The sequence below is a fragment of the Bufo bufo genome, chromosome 6 (assembly GCF_905171765.1).
Source record: "Bufo bufo chromosome 6, aBufBuf1.1, whole genome shotgun sequence".
NCBI classification, from domain to species: Eukaryota; Metazoa; Chordata; class Amphibia; order Anura; family Bufonidae; genus Bufo; species Bufo bufo.
The window spans coordinates 282,724,825-282,739,419 of NC_053394.1; the positions used below are offsets into that span (position 1 = coordinate 282,724,825).

The following is a 14,595-nucleotide window of genomic DNA, read 5'->3' on the forward strand; positions in this document are numbered from 1 at the left end:
GCAGGTCAAGATAGCGCAGCAGCAGATTCCACCCTTTGCAGTGCAGATCCACAGATCCTGTAAGAAGCTGACTCATAGCCAGTTTAGGAATGTTGTGGACTGTCAGCTTAACATTGTTGGCACCTCTTCTATTACGGCTTATAGTGTTTGTGAAATAACAGGAGAAGCACTTTCCTAGTGGAATTTCCTCTAATAATAGGAAAGGTTTACAATGCAAACAGAGGGAGAGGTGGTGTCCTACTGGAATGACCAAACTGACCTTGTTCTAGCAATTGGGCAAGGCCTGTAGAGCAGCTCCCCCATTCCAACATTCCATGTTGACATACGAAAACCTCTCCAGCTACCCTCAGCTTAGAGTACCCAGCATCCAAATACATTGTTTTAGTGCTGCTCAGATGTGCATCAGAGACTCAATCACAGATGATGTCCTATTTAAGGGGACACTACTATCAGGTTGCTTTTATCACATATTAAGAGCCAATATGTGTAAATTATAAAAAAAAAATTCACACAAAAAACAGGTGGATGATTTTCTAGATATAGGTTTTTGAATTCACTCAATGTATTTTATATCCTGTCCTGGCTGTATAACTTCATCCTTTATTTGCACTTTTAGGACAGCCAACAGCCCCACTTGACCTACTCAGTCAGACCGTTCACTGCCGCCAGAGAGGGAAGGGGATGCGAGACTCAATTAGAGCATCACACATCACACTGATAAGTGCAAGGACTTTCGGTGGTCATCTTTATCTAGGCATATCAAGAGAACAATACAGCTGTCACAGTGTTATCCCAGTTCTACTAATCTACTATTATGCTAACAGAACCTTTTTCTCTAGCAGCAGCAGCAAGTTAACAAAGGCTTAAGTCTGTAGTACAATGGCTGATTTTCTGGCTGATAATCATTAACGAACGTTCGCATGAACGCCTGTTAGCGATCATCTTGCAGTGTAATACTGCTGCTGATTCCATGCTTGAAAATCACCGCTTGCCGGTGGCAGATTGTGCTGTCTAATAGTGATCTGCCACCAGCAAACCACTAAGCAGCGGTCTCCTCCGCTAGCTTGCAAGCAATTACCGGGAGGGAACTTCTTCAATTTGTGGCTAGATTCTTGTGTAAATGAGTGGGGTATGACTATCACTTATCATAAAAACATACCTGTCACGGCTGTATGTGAGCAACAATAGTATACACAGTAAAAGAGCTACTGACCGGACCCAAACTAGGGAGGATAAAGGGTGACCCCTGTCCGACCCTCAGAGCTCTCCCTATGCTGCTAAAGCACATGCCCGGATCCAAATGGCGGAACGAGGCATGCCCACGTGCCTAAGACTGATGACCACTGTAACCCCTACAATAGTGGAAGGGGCACGGCCACCGGTGCCCTACTCAGTATATGGAGGGAACCGTGGCCACCTCAGATCCAGTCAGAAAATAATCAGGTACACAACAATGTCTGTACACTTAGCTGAAGGTGTTGCAGCCGCAGAGAAGACGGATCCAAGGACAGCTGGCAATATCCGGAGTGCTTGCTGCAGCAGAACACAGGTCCAGTGAACTGATAGCTACAAGTGAAGATACTAAAGCAAGAGCTACAACTGAAATGAGAACTATAATCCACGCCCTACAATAGGAGGAGGGGTGATATAAAGAGAGGGAAATCAAACGCATGAGGAACAGCTGGGAGGAAGGAAACCAAAAGTAAACAGAGCAGTGAGAACTCCTCCCAGCTCTAGTAGTGACATCATCACAGGAGTGGAGAAACAGAGCTGTGAGAACGTCCCAAAGCTCTGGTAGTGACAGTACCCCCCCCCCTCTACGGGTGGACTCCGGACACCCAGGACCCACCTTCTCAGGATGAGCCCTATGAAATGCCCTGATGAGGCGAGTGGCTTTAATGTCCGACACCGGAACCCACATCCTCTCCTCAGGACCATAACCCTTCCAATGAACGAGGTACTGAAGAGAACCGCGGACAATGCGAGAGTCCACAATTCTGGAAACCTCAAACTCCAGATTGCCATCAACCAAAATCGGAGGAGGAGGCAAAGAGGAGGGTACCGTGGGCTGGACATATGGTTTTAAGAGAGATCTGTGAAATACATTATGTATCTTCCAAACCCGTGGAAGATCAAGACGGAAGGCAACAGGATTGATGACTGACAAGATTTTATAAGGCCCAATAAACTTGGGACCCAATTTCCAGGAGGGAACCTTCAGTTTAATGTTTCTTGTAGACAACCACACCAGATCACCCACATTCAGGTCCGGACCAGGCACACGTCTCTTATCAGCCACACGCCTATACCTCTCACTCATCTTTTTAAGATTACTCTGAATCTTTTGCCAAATGGTAGACAAAGACGAGGAAAATCTCTCCTCCTCAGGTAAACCAGAAAGAGCCCCTCCCGAGAATGTCCCAAACTGCGGATGGAACCCATATGCACCAAAGAATGGTGACTTATCAGAAGATTCCTGACGACGGTTGTTCAGAGCAAACTCGGCAAGAGGGAGAAATGAACACCAATCCTCCTGGTTCTCTGCCACAAAACAGCGCAAATATGTCTCCAGATTCTGATTGAGGCGCTCAGTCTGACCATTCGACTGCGGGTGAAAGCAGAAGAGAAGGACAGCCGAACCCCCAGGCGAGAACAGAAAGCCTTCCAGAACCTGGACACAAACTGCGTGCCTCTATCGGAAACAATATCAGAGGGAATGCCGTGCAATTTAACAATATGGTCGACAAAAGCTTGCGCCAACGTTTTAGCATTGGGTAAACCAGGGAAAGGTACGAAATGAGCCATCTTGCTAAAACGGTCCACCACCACTAGGATCACCGACTTCCCCGAGGAACGAGGAAGATCCGTGATAAAGTCCATGGACAGGTGTGTCCAAGGACGGGAAGGTATGGGTAACGGGAGAAGGGAACCTGAAGGCCGTGAACGAGGGACCTTAGCGCGAGCGCACGTCTCACAAGCAGCCACAAAACCCTCCACCGACTTACGAAGAGCCGGCCACCAAAATCTCCGAGCAATGAGATCTACCGTGGCTCTACTCCCGGGGTGACCAGCAAGAACCGTATCATGATGCTCCTTAAAGAGTTTGTGACGTAGCTCAGGAGGCACGAACAACTTCCCAGAAGGACAACGGGCAGGTGCCTCAGTCTGGGCAGCCTGGACCTCGGCCTCCAAATCGGAATATAGAGCAGAAACAACTACCCCCTCCGCCAAAATGGGACCCGGGTCCTCGGAGTTTCCTCCTCCCGGAAAACAGCGAGAGAGAGCATCAGCCTTCACATTTTTTATCCCAGGTCGGAATGTAACAACAAAATTGAATCTGGAGAAGAACAGAGACCATCTGGCCTGTCTCGGATTCATACGCCTGGCCGACTCCAAGTATGCCAGATTCTTATGGTCGGTAAAAACGGTGATAGGGTGCCTGGCCCCCTCCAACCAATGGCGCCATTCCTCAAAAGCCAACTTGATGGCCAACAACTCCCTATCTCCCACATCATAGTTTCTCTCTGCCGGGGAGAGTTTTTTAGAGAAAAAGGCACAGGGTCGCCATTTGGCAGGAGAAGGGCCCTGGGACAAAACCGCACCCACACCCACCTCGGAAGCATCCACCTCAACAATAAAAGGTAAGGAAACATCGGGATGCACCAAGACGGGAGCAGACGCAAAACTCTCTTTAATCTTAGAAAAGGCTGCAAGCGCCTCCTCCGACCAAGAGGAAAAATCCGCCCCCTTTTTTGTCATGTCAGTGAGGGGTTTGACAACAGAGGAATAATTCAAAATGAACTTTCTGTAATAGTTCGCAAAACCCAGAAAGCGCATCAATGCCTTCTGATTCTCAGGAAGCTCCCACTCAAGTACAGCACGGACCTTCTCCGGATCCATGCGAAAACCAGAAGCAGAGAGGAGAAAACCCAGAAATTGAATCTCCGATACCATAAAAAGACATTTCTCCAGCTTGGCGTACAATTTATTTTCCCGCAGAATCTGCAGAACCTGAAAAAGATGATCCTGATGGGTCTGAACATCAGGGGAAAAAATCTAAATATCATCAAGATACACCAATACAAATTTCCCCATTAAATGGTAGAAAATACTATTAACAAAATGCTGAAAGACGGCCGGAGCATTCATCAGGCCGAAAGGCATAACGAGATGCTCGAAATGCCCGTTAGGGGTATTAAAGGCCGTTTTCCATTCATCCCCCTCTCTGACCCTGACCAGGTTGTACGCGCCTCTCAAATCCAATTTGGAAAACACCTTGGCCCCAACAATTTGGTTGAAGAGGTCCGGGATCAGAGGAAGGGGATAGGGATCGCGAATCGTGATACGGTTCAGCTCCCTAAAATCTAGGCAAGGTCTCAGAGAGCCATCTTTTTTTTTAACAAAAAAAAACCCTGCGGCCACAGGTGACTTTGAGGGACGAATATGCCCCTTCTCGAGACTCTCAGAGATATAAGTTCGCATTGCGATTCTTTCCGGTTGTGAGAGATTGTAGAGGCGTGCTTTTGGCAGCTTGGCGCCGGGAATGAGGTTAATGGGACAGTCAAACTCCCGGTGAGGAGGTAGCTCCTGAACACCGCTCTCGGAAAACACGTCCGAGAAATCAGAGAGAAATTATGGCACAGTTTTAGTAGACACCTCTGCAAAAGTCGCTGTGAGACAATTCTCTCTATAAAAGTCACTCCACTCATTTATTTGCCTTCCTTGCCAATCAATAGTGGGGTTATGTCTAGTGAGCCAGGGTAACCCCAAAACTAGAGGAGAAGGCAATCCGTTAAGGACAAAACAAGATATATCCTCCACATGAGTGTCACCTACAGCTAGCCGGATATTGTGAACAATGCCCTTCAGAGATCTCTGTGAGAGTGGAGCAGAGTCAATAGCAAAAATAGGTATATCCTTTTCTAATGTGCAAACCTGAAAACCATGCATGGCTACAAATTGAGTGTCAATAAGATTGACGGCCGCTCCACTATCGACAAAAATCTCACAAGAAATGACTTTGCTCTCTAGCACCACCCTGGCAGACAGGAGAAAACGGGAACTGCAGGTCAGAGGAAAAGCATCAATTCCTACATCAACTTTGCCCAAAGTAGCAGATGAAGCAGAGTTTGATGATTTACCTTTTGAGGTTTTTCTCTTATTATCACTCTTAGTACAGTTCAAGAATCTCCTAGACGGACAAACATTTGCCAAATGACCTATGCCCCCACAACAAAAACACACCATACTCTGAGGACTAAATCCTCTTTTATCAGGGGCAAGTCGACCTAGCTGCATGGGCTCCTCCTTAGAGGGGAGCGAGACAGGATGAGGCCCCTGCACACTGAATGAGTCCGCACCACTGCCCCTAGACTGACAATGGATGGACAGAGAGGTCTCGTTTCTTTCTCTTAGACGCCTGTCAAGGCGTACCGCCAATGACATGGCAGACTCTAAGGACGTTGGTCTCTCATGGAAAGCAAACGCATCTTTCAATCTCTCTGAGAGACCATGACAGAACTGACTCCGGAGTGCAGCATCATTCCAACCCGAATCAGCTGCCCATCTCCGAAATTCAGAACAATAAAGCTCCGCAGACAGTTTGTTCTCGCATAAAACACGTAAGTTAGATTCGGCCAGAGCAACACGATCCGGGTCATCATAAATCTGCCCCAGGGCCACAAAAAATCTTTCCACGGATCGAAGGGAGGGATCCCCTGATGGCAGCGAAAAAGCCCAAGTCTGAGCATTACCCCTGAGCAGGGAGATGACAATCCTCACCCTCTGCTCCTGATTACCAGAGGAGTGGGGACACAAGCAAAAATGGAGTTTGCATGCCTCTCTGAAGCGAACAAAATTCTCACTGCCCCCGGAGAACGTTTCCGGAAGTGAGACCTTTGGCTCGCAACAGACTCCATGAGCCGGAGCAGAGCCCAATGCTTGAAGCTGAGTCATAGATTGACGGAGATCCGCTACTTCCAAAGAAAGACCCTGCATGCGGTCAACCAGGCCAGAAAGCGGATCCATGTCAAAAAAGGACGGTTTTGGTGGATTATAATGTCACGGCTGTATGTGAGCAACAATAGTATACACAGTAAAAGAGCTACTGACCGGACCCAAACTAGGGAGGATAAAGGGTGACCCCTGTCCGACCCTCAGAGCTCTCCCTATGCTGCTAAAGCACATGCCCGGATCCAAATGGCGGAACGAGGCATGCCCACGTGCCTAAGACTGATGACCACTGTAACCCCTACAATAGTGGAAGGGGCACGGCCACCGGTGCCCTACTCAGTATATGGAGGGAACCGTGGCCACCTCAGATCCAGTCAGAAAATAATCAGGTACACAACAATGTCTGTACACTTAGCTGAAGGTGTTGCAGCCGCAAAGAAGACGGATCCAAGGACAGCTGGCAATATCCGGAGTGCTTGCTGCAGCAGAACACAGGTCCAGTGAACTGATAGCTACAAGTGAAGATACTAAAGCAAGAGCTACAAGTGAAATGAGAACTATAATCCACGCCCTACAATAGGAGGAGGGGTGATATAAAGAGAGGGAAATCAAACGCATGAGGAACAGCTGGGAGGAAGGAAACCAAAAGTAAACAGAGCAGTGAGAACTCCTCCCAGCTCTAGTAGTGACATCATCACAGGGGTGGAGAAACAGAGCCGTGAGAACGTCCCAAAGCTCTGGTAGTGACAATCCCACATAGCATAAGGGTCCTTTTACACAGACCGATGATCTGTCAGATTATTGGGAACGAAGTAGATGCTCCTGATCATTGTCAGATTATCAGTGGAGATGAGGGCTGCATTTACCGCTGTATGGGGACAAGCAATGTTGTTCCAGCTCAGCAGATCATTGTTTATACACCACCATCTGCTGTACAGGAAGAAGGTTTTTCTATACCGCCCGAACAACACGATCACCTGATGAACAAGTGCTTGTTCATTGGATGATTGCCATCACCTTTACACTTACAGATAATCGAAAATAAGCGTTTTTGCAAACATTCATCCATAAAAGTCTGCCAGATCTTTCATTTGTGTAAAATGATCCTAACATCTAAGAAATGTTTATAGATGGTGGAGCAGCCCAAACCTCCTGATAACATCAAGAGTAAAGTTCACAGCTTTGTTTTTTCACATTTTACTAGCACTAGCAGTATTCCTATAGAGTCCAGCCAGTTATTTCCTATGAACTGAGAAAGTAGTAGGAAGTGCCACAATTGTGTGGAGTAATAGGAGGAGTTATAGAAGAGGTTATAAGGAGTAATAGTAAGAGATATAGGGAGAGATTATATGGAATAACAGGAAGAGATATAGGGAAAAGTTATATGGAGTAATAAGAGGTATAGGCAGTGGTTATATAAAATATTAGGAAGAGGTATACTGTAGGAGAGGGTATGTGGAGTAATAGGATGAGATATAGAGAGAGGTTATATGGAGTAATAGGAGGAGATATAGTGAGAGGTTATATGGAGTAATAGAAGGAGATATCAGGAGAGGTTATATGGAGTAATAGGGGGAAATATAGGGAGAGGTTATATGGGGGACATATAGGGAAAGGATGTATGGAGTAATAGGAGGAAATATAGGGAAGGTTATATGTAGTAATGGGGGAGATATAGGGAGAGGTTATATGGAGTAATGGGAGGAGATATAGGAGGAGGTTATATGGAGTAATAGAAGGAGATATAAGAAGAGGTTATATGGAGTAATAGAATGAGATATAAGGAGAGGTTATATGGAGTAATAGTAAGAGATATAGGGAGAGGCTATATGGGGGACATATAGGGAGAGGTTATATGGAGTAATAGGAGGAAATATAGGGAAAGGTTATATTTAGTAATAGGAGAAGATATAGGCAGAGGTTATATGGAGTAATAGGAAAAGATATATGGAGAGGTTATATGGAGTAATAGGAGATATAGGGAGAGCTATATATGGAGTAATAGGATTAGATATAGGGAGAGGTTATATGGAGTAATAGAAGGAGATATAAGGAGAGGTTATATGGAGTAATAGGAGGAGATATAGGGAGAGCTATATATGGAGTAATAGGATGAGATATAGGGATAGGTTATATGGAGTAATAGGAGAAGATATAGGGAGAGGTTATTTGGAATATTAGGAGATAGAGGGAGAGGTTATATGGAGTAATAAGAGGTGATAGAAGGAGAGGTTATATGGAATAATAGGAGGAGCTATAGGGGAAGTTATATGGAGTAATAGGAGGCGATATAGGGAGAGGTTATATGGGGGACATATAGGGAGAGGTTATATGGAGTAATAGGAGGAAATATAGGTAGAGTTTATATGGAGTAATAGTAAGATATATAGGGAGCGGTAATATGGGGTAATAGGAGGAGATATAGGGAGAGTTTATATGGAGTAATATCAAGAGATATAGGGAGTGTTTATATGGAGTAGTAGGACGAGATATATGGAGAGGTTATATGGAGTAATAGGAGGAGATATAGGGAAAGGTTATATGGAGTTATAGTAGAAGATATAGGGAGAGGTTATATGGGGTAATAGGAGGAGATATAGAGAGATTTTATATGGAGTAATAGGCGGAGATATAGGGATAGTTTATATGGAGTAATATCAAGAGATATAGGGAGTGGTTATATGGAATAGTAGGACGAGATATATGGAGAGGTTATATGGAGTAATAGGAGGAGATATAGGGAGAGGTTATATGGAGTAATAGGAGGAAACTAAATGGATAGTTTAGATGTTAGGGGAATTTTCTTTGCTGAAATTTAGAAAGTAATAGAATGTGTAAGAGTATATCATTTTGGTTTCACAACAGGATATAGTAGGCTGACTATGTGGGATAATTGGTCAGGCTAAGCCACTTTAAATGGGATTTTTATTATTTTTTTGTAAACATCACATTTTGGCTAAATTTATTTCGTCATACAACAATGTTCACAGTACAAAGATTGAGACAAAACATGTTCCCCTTCATATACGTAGTTCTTACTATTTTTACTTTGGTAAACCAAAGTCATCATCTAATGTGTAAACTTCTTTGACTTCTGTGATTCCAACTTTTACTGTGCAGAGGGCAAAATGTCTGTTTTTACCATCAAAATTACTCATCAAAGAGGCAAACACATGAAACTAGATAACATCCTCGCCTCAGAAATCTTACATTCCTTTGGTGGGGGATCTGAAATTTCCCACAGTCCTACATGTGTAGTAATAGAACACTAGGGATGGAGTTGCCATTTAAGAAATTCCATAGGTTTTTCACTTAACATTGTCAGAAGGTCAAAGATCGCTGTGTAGCTCTGTCTGCCTTGCAACTACGGTAATGAAAGTGAACAAAATCGTATGGTGACCTGAAACTTACCATGACCAAAATACAACAGTCACAATGTCACAGCTAAATTTGCCATGTAGCCCTAGCCTAAATGTGATACTTATCACATGTATGGCAAACAATATACCCAGAAAATAGCACCTATAGGCCCCTTTACAAAGGCCAACTCAGCAGGGACTTATCCACAACGAATTATTCATTCCCAATAATTGGCAGATCATCAGCAGAGGTAAGAACTGCATTCACATATAGCAGTGACTTCTGCTATATGAGGACAAGCAATTGCAGCCAGTGGCAGTCATTTTTTATGAACATCAGATTACAGTTAAGTCAGGACAATCTGCTACCCAAAAACAATGATTTTCACCTTTAAACAGGGCAATTATCGGGAATGCGCATTCCTAGGAACACTGCTTTCCCATAATTACCAAAGTCGTCAGCCCATATAAAAGGGCCTTAAGTTCTAGAAGTCATTGTTTATATAGGGATATGATGCTATCATCTCTCACCCTTGGTCCTTGTAGCCTGGCTTGCCATACAATTATGTCTAAAGGACTCTTTACAAGGGGCCAATGATTGGGATAATTATGGGGGCGTTCCTATAAACACTTGTTCCTGATAACTGCCCTGTGCCAACGATCACTCGATGAATGAGTAAACGTTCCCCCCTTTGATGAAAGCATCGTTGATGCGGACACCAAACTTATTACTTCAGGGCAGCAGAAACAATGACTCTGTATGGAGGTGCAGCTTTCACCTCTGCTAAGATCAGGCAATTATCGGGAACAAACGGTTCATCCACACTAATTGTAAATGGGCCTTTACATAAGCTTGTGTGTCATATTTTCTGTCTTTCAGGACATGGACAGTGTAACTGCGGGGATTGTATTTGTGACTCTGACTGGACAGGAGATTACTGTAACTGCACCACCCGCACAGACATGTGCATGTCCAGCAGCGGTCTCCTTTGCAGTGGAAGGGGACAGTGTGTCTGCGGAAAGTGTGACTGTACCCAACCTGGTTCATATGGAGACACCTGTGAAAAATGTCCAACTTGTCCAGATGCCTGTACCTTTAAGAAGTAAGTGTTTTCCAGTAGACCCTCTTGTTATGCAGATTGCATAACTTTGCCCTATAACATCCTTCTTCTTATCAGTTTGTAGATCCTTCTGTTATACACATATAAATCCCATATAATCTCCTCCTGGAGAGAGAGAGGAGTATTGCTCATGGCAAGTGTCAAGTCACTGCTTTGCTCCTATGCATTACACTTATTCATTACTGTGCTAATGTGCACCCTTAAACCCATTTGTTCTTACAGTAGGTCCAAAAATCTGTGGTTATAAATTTCCTAATATATTTTTATAGAGTCAAGAGCTTGATTTTTCTGATACAGATCTCTAAATTTCATGTATAGCCATAGCATTAAAAGATACAATTCTGGCTGCCTGCAATCGCCACTAGGAGAAGCTGTAGAGCTTACCCACACTGTTTAAATGGTTATTCCAATAATTTCAAGTTATCCCCTATCCACAGGATAGGAAATAAATATTACATTGTGGAGGGTCCTACTACTGGGACCCCCACTGTACTCTGCAGGGCCTCCCAAAATAGGCAAAGTGGCAGGTCAATCATGTGCATTGTCATTGGTTCTGTACTCTGCTATGTCTGTCAGTCCCATAGAGATGAATGCAGCAGCAGTAGACGTACTCGACCTGACGGTCCTCTAATTTTGGGTTGCCCTCAATATCAAAGAAGTATGCCATACGCTTCCTCTAGTGTCAGTTATTGGCAGCCAGCGACCTCCCTATCCAACTGTCTGCATAGACACATAGATGTGGTTCTCCTGATTAAACACAGTTTTTTTCTTTTGTTGATCTGAGTTTTTGTTGCTGCGCTATGAAACTTTTTCTTAATATGCAAATTAGGCATTTAGCGCAACAGAGGCATCAACATTGCTCTCTTTTGACCCAAGCTCCACTCATTTCTGTGGCCATTCTCTCCCTGGATGCTTTGATTGACAGGGCTAGGTATTAGCAAACAGCAAGGGAGAAGCTTACCACAGAAATAAGTAGAGCTTGGGGGCAATGGTGACGCCCTTATTGCACCAAAGTCCTAATTTGCCTATTAAGAAAAAGCATCATAACCCGGGAAAGGAGCCTCGGATTGACAAAAGAAAAACAGAATTTTAATCAGCTATGAGTCTTGTTACGTACGGGAACTGCCCTGTCACGTGACCCGGGTGCGACTGCTAAGGGTCGATCTATCTCCCACGCCCCTACACACAGGCCTCAGATTGTGCCTCGATCACACCCCGACACATCCTTTTCATGCACCATCTATGACATTTAAATCAATACACTGATTAATTAAGGGCTCATAGAAAACCCCACAGCGCCCCACTCGCAAGCAGGCTCACAGTGGCAGAGTGCCTTTGCGCCCTAGATATTGTTCCATTGTTGCAATACATTAAATGTCAGACGGCACTTCATTCCTGAATCTCTTTATTCGGGGATTTATGCAGGTGAGTGGTGTACAGACTGACACTAGGCAAGTCTGAATGGGTTCATTGTCCCCCAGTACTTACAGTAACCCAAGTAAGCAAATATCACAGTATCAAATACTTTCCCTGACGCCGATAGCAAAGGAAGATTGACAGGAGGAGGTGCGGAAGCTACAATACTCGTACCTCATTGGCTCCTATCTTGGAGGCTTGGCAAGTCAGTGGGTGGAGTGTTCTCCATTTAAACAATGCGGGAATCGCCCGCGCTATGGCCCTCATAGTGCCGGAGGCTCTACTCTGCTGCACGCACGCCATCAGAGGCGTGCAGCGTTTGCTATACTAGATTTATCAAGTCTGCTTGCACGATATCAGAGACAGACGGGCATGGTATATGTTTCTATCACTACACACTCACCATCAGAGTGATGTAACAATAGTAACAATATGTCTGTGTTTGGTTGCTGTATGCTCCTGAGGAAATACCGTTTAATATTGGCAGGGAAACGCGTTGAGCAAATAAATGCGCCTTCCTAAGTTCAATTATTGTAGATTATTATCAGTGCAGAGCCGCTCATATAGTGTAGTGGTGACCCAGTGGTTGGTCCATCTAAATAATACCAGGGGTCTAATCCTTCACTCCAGGAGATATACTGGGGATAGAAGGTTAGAAGGATAGACCGGACATTATCTGGTTTGGACCTAGTCGCCCACTACCCTTGGGGGCTTTATGTAGCTCCCACATAATAAAAGGGAGACGTTTTATGGCGGTGGGAGTTGAGGAGATAGTATATACATACATTTTCTATACTCCGACTCTGCCCACCAGCCTGATTGTTATATTTGGTGGAGAACCAATTTTTAATTGTTGTTCAATAAAATGTTCTTAACGTACTTTATTCAGGCAGTTGATATTTAGTACATTTAGTACGTCAATTTCTCACTAAGGAAGTACCGTAGTCAGAGTCCATTCTGGTTTTTCCGCAGACAGGAGGAAAGTGGAACACAAACCAATGTTGATCGGATCCCCAAATTGTGTCAAAGAAATGTTCCCAATAGTTCATTTTTGTCCCCATTAGGCAAATGGTGGAGCTGAGAGGAGTCTCCCTCCTATTCTGTCCCACCCTTCTGGGAAGGCCCTCATTACCTGTGCATGCTCTACCTCTTTTACTCAGCTGGCAGACCTGAAATATTAATAAAACATGGCTTCCAGTCCACACCAATGGATATTCAGGCCACAACATGTTTTAATAATGTATATATTATCAGGCTGATCATTTTGATACCACACATAACCAGTGTGGTTGTCCGCGAAGGTGAGATACTGGTTATGTGGGAACGCTAGCTGTCAGGGATGGGATGTTTAGACCCCCTACGATGCCCACATCAATTTATTAATACATGAGTAGTACCAGAGATTAGATATTTTCTTCAACCTCTGACAGTGTATATGAAAAGCTGCTGGACCCCGCTGGGGAGGTTCCATTGGGTCTGAGTGTCTGCATTTCCAGGAACCATCTTCATTACCACTTGCAAAGGGCCAGTTTTTTAACATTCAGGTGATAAACTGATTTCCTCCAAGGGCAGTGCGTATTCCAACTGCAGGCCCAGACACAGAATGGTATGAACATATATTGGGATCATACGACAGGTATAACACATACACAGATAATAAAAGTTATGAGAATTGTTGTCCATTTCTCACAAGTCTATGCAAACAGATGGACAGGGAGGTTGCTGTTGACAGATGGACCTGTCATGACCTCAAATAGTGGCAGGTCCCTTTACCTGTAGCCATTGTATTTAAAAACCACCATTAATCCACACAGGACAGCATACACATACACATCCGATGGATTCTATGTATTATATGTCCTGTTATCTCTACCATTGTAACACAGGGATTGTGTGGAATGCAAGAAGTTTGAGCGCGGAGCCTGGTTTGAAGATGCATCTTTGTGTAAGAGAATTTGTCGGGACGAGATTGCGTCTGTGACAGAACTACGTAAGTAATGCATGCTTTAAAATTTCAAATCACATGTTGAAGTTCTCTCTACCTAAGTACAATCTGGCTTCAATCTATCCAGCCCGGTGACAAGCCTCAGTATTAGTCAGTTATGTGTCACTTCAGAGAGGTTCAAAGGAACATTCAAAATTAGGATTAGGATTTTTTACAGAAACAGCGCCACTTTTGTCAATGGGATGTATCCATTACTTGAATGGAGCTGAGCTGCCATACTAGGCGTTGCCCATGTACAACAGTGACTCTCTTCCAGGAAAAAGCTGACCCTTAGGCCCCTTTCACACGGGCGAGTATTCCGCGCGGATGCGATGCGTGAGGTGAACGCATTGCACCCGCACTGAATACCGACCCATTCATTTCTATGGGGCTGTTCACATGAGCGGTGATTTTCACGCATCACTTGTGCGTTGCGTGAAAATCGTAGCATGCTCTATATTCTGCGTTTTTCACGCAACGCAGGCCCCATAGAAGTGAAAGGGGTTGCGTGAAAATCGCAAGTATCCGCAAGCAAGTGCGGATGCGGTGCGATTTTCACGCATGGTTGCTAGGAGATGATCGGGATGGAGACCCGATCATTATTATTTTCCCTTATAACATGGTTATAAGGGAAAATAATAGCATTCTGAATACAGAATGCATAGTAAAACAGCGCTGGAGGGGTTAAAAAAAAATATAACTTACCTTAGTCCACTTGATCGCGTAGCCCGACATCTCCTTCTGTCTCTTTTGTTGAACAGGA

The 14,595-nt window shown here is 44.4% G+C and overlaps 1 protein-coding gene across 1 annotated transcript in view; it reads left to right on the forward strand.

Annotated features, from left to right (window-relative positions):
- ITGB3 (integrin subunit beta 3) overlaps nucleotides 1-14,595 on the forward strand; it is an 89,390-nt gene that overhangs the window by 48,507 nt on the left and 26,288 nt on the right. The window contains 2 exon segments of the mRNA XM_040435622.1: nucleotides 10,192-10,414; nucleotides 13,735-13,838. Of these exon segments, the coding sequence (XP_040291556.1) occupies nucleotides 10,192-10,414; nucleotides 13,735-13,838 (327 nt within the window).